The sequence below is a fragment of the Bacillus rossius genome, assembly GCF_032445375.1.
Source record: "Bacillus rossius redtenbacheri isolate Brsri chromosome 9 unlocalized genomic scaffold, Brsri_v3 Brsri_v3_scf9_2, whole genome shotgun sequence".
Lineage (NCBI taxonomy): Eukaryota > Metazoa > Arthropoda > Insecta > Phasmatodea > Bacillidae > Bacillus > Bacillus rossius.
Genome location: NW_026962013.1, coordinates 17,248,066 through 17,259,777, shown reverse-complemented (window position 1 = coordinate 17,259,777; position 11,712 = coordinate 17,248,066). Strand labels below are relative to the sequence as shown.

Here is an 11,712-nt window from a genome sequence, read left to right as displayed (position 1 = left end):
CTGAAATACTTTTTGTACACTTAAATGGTTTTAAAAATAAAACTTTAAAAGTACCTACTGTAAACAATTAAATTTACACAATTTAATTCGTGCGATATTTCAGCTAACTAGTATATTCGTCATAACAAATGTATCAATGGTTTCCAAATATTCGCTAGAATGCGTTGAAATGTTTCTACCCTCGTGCAGGGTACAATTGATTAAAACTGTCGCTTTTTCGTTTCCTATCAAAAAAGGGTTTGGACACGTTCTGTAATTCGGTCTGCGTTTTAGGTTACTTTTGTTTTCCAGCAATATAGTGCGTATTCTTTATCCTACACAATGTCATCGAATACTGTGTATATTCACTCTATGATTATTAGTTATATTTACGTTTTGAGTTGACTGTTGAATTTCTACGTTGCACGTGTCTAATATTGTTAAGGAAAAACTGTTATTTTTAAACTAATTTGCCCTCAAAATGCCTATACCTGAAAAAGTATTGATGCGCAAGATTAAGAAACGGGAAAAGAAAAAACTGAAAATCCTTCAGCTCAAAGAAAGTGAAAATAAAAACAAAGGTACATAACCTAAACTATAAAAATAACATATCTTTCTCTACTCATGTTTTGCTTAACTGATTGCCTACTTTTATGCTGGTATGTACATAATTTCTTAAACTTTTTTATGTCGTAGTAATTAGTTAAGGTCAGGAACTAACAACTTAAACATAGGCCAATATTTGTGTGAAAGCTTGTTCGCTCTTAAAGATTTAATGTTTTCATAAACTTAACTAAATTAAATTCTTAATATATTTTACATTACAAAGCTACACTTTCTAAATAACAAAAGCAATGGTTTACACTTGCACATTGTGGATAAGTATTTACTCAAGCACTGTATGGTTTCAGTTAGATTTTGTTTTGGTTTAACTTTTGCTTAGGCTGTTTCAGTATTTGCAGAGAGGATACTCTCATGCTCACGTTTGATGTCTGTGAGTGAGCTGTCTGTCTGTCTGAACTAGAGGGAGAGTGATCAACAATGGCTGTATCCGAATACATAAGGATGCGTCCTTAGCACACACATCCCTACATCCCTTAGCAAATGCAGCCACAATGTAGAGGACGCATTTCTAATGGATGGATAGTATCCAAATACTTTTACTGCTAGCACCACCTGTTGACTGTCAGTCGTACTAATGTTCACGCAGCCATTTTGTGTAGGGATATCTACGAATATTCAGCAAAACGTAAATAATAAATACCTACCAATTAAAAAAAATGTAATGTTAGCGATCCAAATAAAATACATTTTATAAATTGTAAACTTTAAAAATACTTATGAGTTTTAAATTATCCTTTAAGTTTAAATTCGTATTTTGATTATATTTATTAACGTCTTCATTTTTCTCTGTTGAAGTTATCACTTTCGCTTATAATGTTTTAAACAAATCTTATGCTGAAAATCTGAAGTAATATTATACACAAACAAAATAAAACCCGATTCCGAAGCTAATGGATGTAGGGACGTGTTAGTGGATGCGAGTGTCGCATCCCTAGAAATCTCGAATTAGTGGATGCGTGAAGGGATGCATCGGCATCCCTTGTGATAATTCGGATTCAACACAAAGATGGCCGCATCCACTACGATGCACTTTTAGTGGATCCCTTAGCTAAGGGATCCATTAGGCCAGTATTTGGATGCAGCCAATGTTTACGTGCTATTCTGTCCCTCGTAACCCTATTTGGCAATAACATCATCAGTTTAAAATCAGTCTGATTTTGCATTTACTCAACTAGGCCTACATGAACAATTACTTAACATTTTGTGATGAGAAATTACACACTTCATGTAAGTTTTTTTCTTATATCATAAACATAATTAATATCTATAAGAGAGGCCTATCCAAAAAAAAAAGTCAATTCAAATCAGAAAAATGCATTCTTACTTTCTGATATATTTTCTAATTTCTAATCATTATGGTGACGACAGTCGTCGTACCCTCCCAGATGCAGAGGTCGTACCTGGCCACCGACGTGGGCCTGAGGGAGTTTTGTCCCCCCAGTGCACCACCTGTGAAGTGCGACGGTCAGGGACGCACCCGCGTGCACCCTAGCATGCCAGTGAGCTTCTTTTGTGTGATAAATAATTCTGTGTTTTATATATTTTTTAAATGGTCACGAGCCTCGATAATTGTGTATATTTTGTAATCGTAACTAATCAACTGATGTGTAAATTCGCTTTTTGATTAATGTCTCGCTAAGTTGTGTAAATAATTCTGTAATTTTTCTCATGTGTTTCGCCGTGCTAGTAATGTAATCGCAGTCTGGCGCGTCGCGGGGCGGGCCTCTCCCACGCCGGCCGATTTCTCCTCCCCTCCTCCGCGGCCCGCGGGCCTAGGTCCGCTGGCGGGCGGGGAAGGACAGTGGTGTTCAGGGCGCGATCGAAGACAGACGTGCACGCCGCTCCACGCTGCTCGTGAGGCGCGTCTTCTGAGCTCGTGGTCTGACGACAGTGTAACTTCACGGGTTGTCGCGGCAGCAGAGCTGCATCCGTTGAATCGCTCACCCTGTTGAGTTTTACGAGTTTTCCGGGACGTCACCAGACGACCGTAATAGGCCGTGTACGCGCTGTTACGAACCGCCGAACCTCGCCGTCGGTACGAGACTTTTACGTGACGGAACGCGCTCGCGTTGCGCATCATTGCGGAGCAATCTTAATCGGGGCCATTGTTACGGGAGTAACTTCCCAGTTTGTGTCGGGACGTGTTTACGGACGAGACTTTCTTCCGGGAGTCCGGGTCGTAGCGGGGAGGGCGCTCGTTCCGCGACGGATCCGCCAGGCTGCGGCAGGCTCTCTAAGTGACAATAAAAGGGGCTCGTGGAACATTCAACACCGAGTTATCCTTGCAACTGCCTACCGTTCTTCCTCCTCACCTAAAATTCCCTCCAGGTCCCGTATTTCCCGGTCCTGGCCATGTTGGCCTGGACCCACACCTCACCGACGAGAGCTGCACGGGCAAGACAGGGCAATTACGCAAACGGGGAAACAGGGACCTAAAGCCGAGGGACGTCATTGGTTAACTGCATTGTGATAAGTGGAGTGATTTATGGGTAATTTAAAGTTTTATTAAATGATTACATTAGGTTAGTTACATAAATCCTGTAAAATATATGAACATTTGGTTAGGTTGGTTTAGATATATTAATAACATGATACATAGTCATGTATTAAATACGTTTTATTAATGTAGCTGATGTAAGCCAACAAACCTTTAATTTTTGCAAGAATTATTAACATATGCGAAAATCTAACCTCAAAAACATATATTAATGAAATTAATCACCAGTACTACTAAATACGAAGAAAAAAATAATTAATTAACTCACCTTTGCCACCAATTAAATCCGGTCACTGCATGTAAATGTGTTGATCAAATTTTTTAATCGTATTCTTCCATCTACATGCTACCGGAAAATAATTCTGTTTGAGGTATTGAAATAATACATCTCTAGCTTTGTCCTTTTTCAAAATGCTTATAAAAATATCAGGAAGTAAAAAAAAAATTGTTTTTTATTGGCTTCTTTTTATATGGGGATGTTTCCTAAATATTTACAGTCATAAATCATTTCTTATTCTTGGTTTGTGTGTGGTGATTTGTTATTTAATTTTTCTGTTTCTTCAGCAAGAATGTGTAAGCTTTGATTGGGCCAAGGGCACAGCTGAGGGCAGACGTCTGGAATCACTGATTAGTGATCAAGTGTGTTTCAAAGGGAGAAGTTGAGTTAAGACTGATCAGCTTTTTGAATTGGGACACAATTTTAATACAGTGAAATGTCTTTTGATATGACAAATTTGTGATAGTGGAAGTGATGGATTAGAGATTTCGCAGGATTATCTAACGTCAAACAGTTTCAACAAATATTACAAATGTGAAATGTAACCCGCTAGAACAGAGGGCCAATGGCTTGATTGGTGCCGGATTACAGAATGTGCCACACCATAGAAATTTGAATTAAAGAATTATCACTGTACTTATTCTGTTATTTCTAGTATTATGTTACTTTCTCATCCATTTGGAAGCTTTGATGTATTACTGTGTTGTCATGTAAGAACTTTATTTAATTAATTAAAAGAGACCTTAATTAATAAAATATGTGTATTAACTAGATTGAACAAAATATTATTTTGTGTGTGTGTGTGTATATATATATATATATGTGTGTGTGTGTATATATATGTATATACACATATACACACACACACACACATATATATATTGCAATGCAACAAACATCGTGGTGCACTTTCTGAAGGAGAAATATTATTTCTGCGTATAATTTTGAAAGTCCTTCCCTGAAATGGATTTCAATATCAATAGGCAAATGCAAACTTTTTCCATCTGATTACAAACTACTAACTACTGCAACAGTAACTACAGCAGTCCAAAACAAAAGCTAAAATGAGCAAAGTTATGTGTTTTAAGTTTAGGTCTACTGTAACCAGGCCCCTTAACCATTCATGTTGTGTGACTGATATCAAGTGTGGCTATCATGGGAAAAATTTCCTAAATAGTAGGCCTATTTTTTTATACTACTATTGTTGCCTAATTATATTTCAGAAGAGTGGTTTTCTATTCTGACTAGATTGTGATACATTTGATTTGGTATACTTATTAATGGTTTAAATAGCTATATGGTACTTTTTAATCCTGTGTGTTATTTTTGTTCTTAGTATTACCGTACGAAAGTGTTAACTCGTCTCTGCTTTATTCTCATTGCCCCAACCTTCTGTGTTGATCTCAATTTCATTTAGGCCTACATGTACTTTGTGAACATTATGTGGTTAGAGAGTTGCTTGGCTACTGAGCATTCAATGCTACTGAGTGGGTAACTGCTACCCGTTTGATGGCTAACTAAACGTCTGTGAAATCTTCGCCTTTGACGTGGCTGTAACCATTCAATGCTGTAACCCATAAGCCAAGCAACGTCATACAATGCCCATGAAAGCCTGTGACCTGTAAAGTAATTTGGCTTGTTTATTTTTATTAAATGTCTTGAAAAGGTCAAGAAAAAATTCTAAATTTTATGATCATCTAAACCTCTAGAAAAACTGAGCCTTCTCAGAAGAAACCTACCCTTCCTGGAAAAACCACACAGTCGATGGCAGTGTATAAAAGTGAAAACAACACAAAACCACAGTGTCATTACGAATAATACTTAAATAGCGTGGCTTGCACACTCATTACAACAAAAATCTGCTAATTTATTTTTATTTTTCTAAGTAGTGTTGTTCTAGGCATGATTTTATTTTGTAAGTGCATCATGTTTCCGTAGAAATGAGATTATTTAAGTGAATTAAGTATTAACAAATATTTTTTTTTTTTTCATTTTAGTTGGGTTATTTTTATTTTATTTTTGTCTGGAAAAATAAGTTAAGCACCATAAATTAGATAAAATATTTAAATAAGTAGGGGGGGATATTACACAAATTCATCCATTAAGGTGCCTGCCAACCTAGGCACACATATGGTGTGCAGAGCTTCAGAAGAAACCACACAATACTAAAAGCATTTAAGAATGCACTGAGGGTGGATGAGCAGTTATGTTTCTGTATCACATTTTTAAACTGTTTTTTCAGGTATGTCAAAAGGGCTAAAACATGTGTTTTCAGAATAATTTTTATACTTGAAACGCTCAGTAAAGGTTCTTGAAAGTACCCAAGGGCCTTGCATTACACCATTATATTCATTTCTTCACCATCTAATGTTATGGTTACTGCTCAAATTTCATATTTGTCCTATGCACGACAAGAAGACTGCACGCCAGTTCAGAGTCTTATGCTTGAAGGAGATACCGTGCTAGAAACATTGAGTGTCGCACTTATCGTCTCACACAGATATACCCCTGACTAGGAGGGCCTCTTAAATAACTAATCACAAGGTATCCACATTCAGGGAATTTGAAATTGGTAATGGAATTTACTTGAAATCCTGGAAAAGCAATGGAAGTTTTCTAGTGATAGTAAATTGAGGAGAACATGTCATGCTCCAGTCATCTCACCCAGACTGTGAAAGCAATTTTTTTTAAGAGAGAGTTTTTTTTTATTTATATACACTAAAATGGCGTATACAAAGTTCTTTTTTTGATTTTTATTCTTCATGTTACATGAATTTAGTTTAAAATTAAGTGTGATTTACCAGTATGTAGGTAAATTATTTTTAAAAAAATATTGTAAATTGTTAAAACATTTTTATTGCAGATTTTTTGTGTACGCCCTGAATATGTTTAAAAAAAATTTCTAAAAAATTTTTTTACATTTTCTACGTAACAAAAAAAATTCATCTTTCCGCACGCACATGCGAGCACTGCGACTCTATGACAACTGACAAAATTTATAAAAATTTAGAACCGGAAATTTATACCACCTAATACACTATCAAGAATGAATTTTACTTAAAAAACATAATTAAAATAAAAAATATTAATACCGTACATAAAAATTAGTAGAAACAGATATTTTATTAACCCAAATAATATATTAGATTTTATTGTTATTAAATAGTTGGTAACTATTACAACTCTCTCTTTTTTGATTCCCACAATATAAATGTAAATTACATACCTGAAAGTCATTTATGGACTTAGGTATGGTGCAAACGGTATGAATTGAAATTATAAACATTATATCAGAAAAGAATATTGTGTACAGCAAAAATTAAACTGCTTGTAAAATCACAGTGCCACTCTGGGAAATAACATAAAGTAAATTGTAAATGTGTACTTAAAACAGTATTTAATAAGTTAATTTTCCTACCTTCGATAACACTGGTTTGTCAACATTACCTCGTGTTGTGTAAGTGCGTATCACTATTATTATTCACATGTCAATATTTTAACCCAGCCTCTATTGGCATAGTGGAATGTTATCATTTTGAGTCTTAAAATAAGTCCTAATGTGTCTACAGAGCCAGTGGCAGTTTCAGAAATCGAAAGATAAATATTTTGTTAAGTTAAATTATTGGATTGTATCGATGCATAAAGATATGCCTAACATATTTTGTCAAACTGTGTTTACATAAAATATCTTCTTGTGTGCAATAAACTAAACAACTTTTTCATGTAGGTGCAATAAACTACTTTTTTTTTCCTTCCCAGTTTCTGAAGACGCGGACACAAGTGGTAAAGAGATAGCAGTCTCTGGTTCGTCGGGCAGTCTAAAACGAAATGCAGACACTGTTCCTGACACCCCAGTGAAAAGTAAGTTTTATGTACCATTTTTAGTATTTCATTACAGTTATTGTTGAGGTGTGTGTGTGTGTGTGTGTTTTTTTTTTTTTTGTGTTTTTCACCTTGTTCTGTGTATGAGAGTATTTGTGCATGTTATATATTTAAATTTAAAAAAAAATATTGTGAAATGAAAATTAAAAAGATATCAATATATTTTGTTGCATTCCATATGGGTTTAAAGGTAAGTAATTAGTCTCGGCTTTACTTTTTACATGAACTAACCAAAAATTTAAATTATTTTAACATTTTAAATGATCACTGATTATTTTCCAGCAACGAATAGTAACACTTTCAGAAGTTTATTTTGATGTACATACATGAATATAAAACTTAAAATTCACAACACCTTTTGCTCATGTATACAATATTACCATAAATTTTATTGGGGCTTTTTCAAAAATAAATTTTTTGAAAATAATGTTTTAGTATTACTAATGTTGCTTGATTGTCTTGAAAAGCAGCATTTTTTCCAATTCCCATTGTAGTCTAAAGAACTTGATAGTGGATATTCTAGAGAAATTGTGGGGTTAAATCATTATTTAACAAATTTAAAACATGTATAAATGCCAAAAAAAATTAAGAAATAATTAAAAACAAATGGTTTTGAAATTCATAAAAATTTAAGTTTAACTTCCAACTCATACTACTTTGCAAAAAAAATTTTTTATTCTTAGTTGAATGAAGTGTGTTATGATCTCGTGTCTGTGGTCCATATGTAAACATTTATGTTTTGAAAAACTGCTCATTTTGTGGAGAAGCAAACAAGGAAGAAGTACAGTAGAAACTCACTGTAACAATGCTTGATAGTTGATAATAACAAAAGAAATTTCCACTGCAAAAAACCCATACTCCATACATTCCAACATGTTCATTTAACGAGAATAAAAGATCAGGTACAATCAAAACTGCACAAATTTGAGCGACTGACTAGTTTCCATGTACAAACTTAAGTCACAATTATCATTCCTCTACAATTTTTATTCAATGATCTCCTCTTCTAAAACATTATGAGGAGACAAACACACAACAGAGGTATATCTAAGGACCTTTTCACATAATTGTGTTTAGTTTGTGACCTATGTAACAAAACAAATTACAGCAGTAAATTCAGAACTGTTTATTTACATTATAATTATACTATGTTTGTCAGAATTTTATTCTTTTATGGTTATGGACTTTGAGAGAGAGTAATTAAAAGTTTGAGATACATATTGATACCATTTAAAAGACATTTATATTTTTTTAATTTTTGTATCAGTGAAAGTGTGGAATCTGAATAACAACTCTTTCTTGCTATTAAAGAATATAATTCATATATTTTTTGTTATATTTGGTTATTAATACTCATTCTGTTATGGTTTGAAAATAGTATACAATATAAAATTTATTATTATTGTCACTATCACATATACACATAGAGAATTATGTGTACACCTATACGAGGTATAATAATGTAACTAATATGTCAACATAAAATGCATTGGTGGATTTTATAGTTTCATAGTGGATTTTATAATTTTATAGTAAATTTTATTTTGCATTAAAAACAGAAATTTTTTAAGTGTAGATGTTAGTTACTATCCAGTGATAAGTTTATTTCACGTTTATGTGTTTTGGTATAGATTTTTATCCTTTTTCTAGATGATTCAAAATTTCTTTGGGGATCTTTTAATACAAATTTTAAATACTTTTGTTCCTATGACTTGGTCGAATAATATATGAGTCGTATAGTTCCAAAACCTGCCTTTTCCACTTTTGGTGTTTTTACAATAATCAAGGAAAACGTATTCATATTGATCACACAATAAATTTAGCAAGATTTGTGTTTATATCAAAATAAAATGAATCAAAGGGCAGTTTTTTCAAAGCTAAATGTTCAAAAAATGTTAATTGTGAGCATTATAATGAAATCAAAATTGAAGAAGGCATGTTTTGGAATTAACAGTGGTGTTAGGAAACTTTTGGAATAAACACACATGGATATGACAGCTTTTGAAAATAACAAGAAAACTTAAATTTTCAGATTTAGGTTTTGAGGTGTTTTGAAAATACAAAATTTGAAGTTGTAATCAAGAAATACGTATCTCTATAGACATGACGATGTTACAATTACATGCAATTAAATATCTTATACATAAATATTACTATAAAATACAGTTACAATCTGTCAAACAAATGTAGCTTAAAATAAAAGCACTTTCAATGTTACACTTTCATTGTAAAGAATATACATATTTAAAAAATATTTATATTCTCAAATCGTTTTCTTCATAGCCACCTTCACAAAACTCGTGCTCCTGGTATGAACAATCCTCAAACTCATTATTACCACTATCTAAATTCTTGTAAAATGAAAGCACTGGCAGGTTTTGCCACAAATCTCCAAAATGTTTTTCAAGCAACTTATAAACATCTTTTACCTTCTCCTTTTTTATTCTGTTTTTGCAGAATGGGAGCACTGAGGCGCTAATTTCTTGTACTGAATTATGTTTCTTAACAATGGACCTATTAACACATAAAATGTCACTTCTGTATGCTTCTTCTCCCCTGACAAGCACTAAAGAGCTTTTCTTAGACTTACTGAGGATAATACGTTTACTAGGTTTGAATTTGAAGTGCCATTTCCCAGGTGGTAGTTGGACGTCACTCACAGCTGTTTTCCAATCATAGACTGGGCATTCGGCAGAACCTAGGCAATGTAAAGTTCCATGGTCAGAAAATATCTGCATGTATTCACATGGTTCAATTATCGTATCCTTCCGTTTAATCACTTTCTCAATACGAGCAAACACTCGATCTGCAGGCATGAAAGAATGACCTGTCACTGGAAATATAAGTTCAATGGTATTCACATTTTTTGGTGCCTTAGAAAGAAGCCACTTTGAAAGCATTCCGACGATAATACCATTCTTGTTTTGTCCCCCGCACCCATCTGCAAATAACCTAACCTTATTTACAGAAGGATCCACAGGATATGAACATAAATTATGATATACAGCACTTGCTATTTCATTCGCACCTTTAAGATGATCCTTTTCAGTCCAACAATAAACAAATACATTCCCTTTATCCAGTGTGTCTCGAGATGATCCTCTGCAAACAGTAAAATTAAATATAAATATTTGTCGACTATAGTACGCTGAATGGTCTGGTACTTTAGGCAAAACATGATTTTTCTGGCAGTCATGACAGAACAAGCGTTTCCTCATTTTTCTCTTTCAAAAGCTGAAAAAATGCTTTAGCTCGCATTGAATGTACTCGCTTCTTAATTATCAGCTCAGATTTCTTTTCACTGTTGTGGCAACGTTTAATTTGCTCTGTTAACTGAAGACACTGAGAGCAAACGTCCATTGCCGGCTGGCCAAAACCTATATTGAAGTTTCTATTAACATAATTCCTGAAAAAAGATTTTGTTACTTTCAAACTTACTTCAGTGCACTGGGTACATTCTCCACAGTTTATTGATCGACAAATCGCTTGGTAAATAATGCCTATTGCTTTTACCTCTGCAGTAGTGGGATTCAAGTGGTTTTAATTGCTCAATAAATTGTGCAATAGATTTGCGCTTTGGTTCATAAGCTTTCGACCTGGTGTCCCCACCTCGGCGTTCATTCAACACCTCACATTTCATGAAATGCTTCTTACAAATGTTTTGTACTCTTGTCTTTTTAACTCCTAAAATGCCTAAAAATGTCTTTTGGCAGACAGGAATCTTACCAGGTTCTCCTGGTCTCAATGTTGCCTTCTTAACGTAATACGTTATTGATATACCTTTACGTGAACTTCCTTCTTTTACTGCCCTTTTTCTTTTCGGCAACGATGCACTGCAGTACTTAATAATAATATAATCCTGTACAAGTTTATTTGGTGTCTTGTAGAAAAGAGCATTGAAATGATTTACATCCCTTTTTGTCAATGTGCAGCACTTGTATGCGTTTGATTTGTGACCACATTCGGGCTGCTTTGGTGGACACTTGGACGTGTATCTGAAAATAAATGACATTTTTAGAGTTGTACAATTGCAAATGTAATAAGTATTTATATTCTTTATAGTTATATTTATATTAATGTTTTATAATGTGATTTTTCAAAACAAAAGCTTGCAAATAATATTTCACCCATTGGTGGTGACAATACTTACCTTTCTACTTTCTTTATGTTTTTTATCCACTTTGCAGGATCTCTTGTTCTCTTCCTCCCCCGTTCTGTAGTTTTGATGACAGAAACATCTAGTTCAGAATGTGTGTCCATTATGTGAGATTTATGAAGAAAAACACTATTTAATCTACATCACAGCACAAACTTCTTTCAGATATAACTCAGGAGCACAGGAACACATGATTTCTTTTCTGCAACAAATGAATGTGATAAATTCGAATACAGCCAGAATGTACAGCCTAGAAAAGAAAAATTATTAAAAATACAATTGTTCTGAACCATTGGT

General features: G+C 33.8%; 1 protein-coding gene across 1 annotated transcript in view; it reads left to right on the top strand.

The window, feature by feature from the left end:
- The first annotated feature begins 294 nt into the window (after positions 1-294).
- The window catches only part of LOC134543294 (probable ATP-dependent RNA helicase pitchoune), a 42,546-nt gene continuing 31,128 nt past the window's right edge, over positions 295-11,712 (top strand). The window contains exons 1-2 of the mRNA XM_063388205.1: positions 295-560; positions 7,137-7,238. Of these exons, the coding sequence (XP_063244275.1) occupies positions 461-560; positions 7,137-7,238 (202 nt within the window). The 5' untranslated portion in view covers positions 295-460. The remainder of the gene's footprint in view (positions 561-7,136; positions 7,239-11,712) is intronic.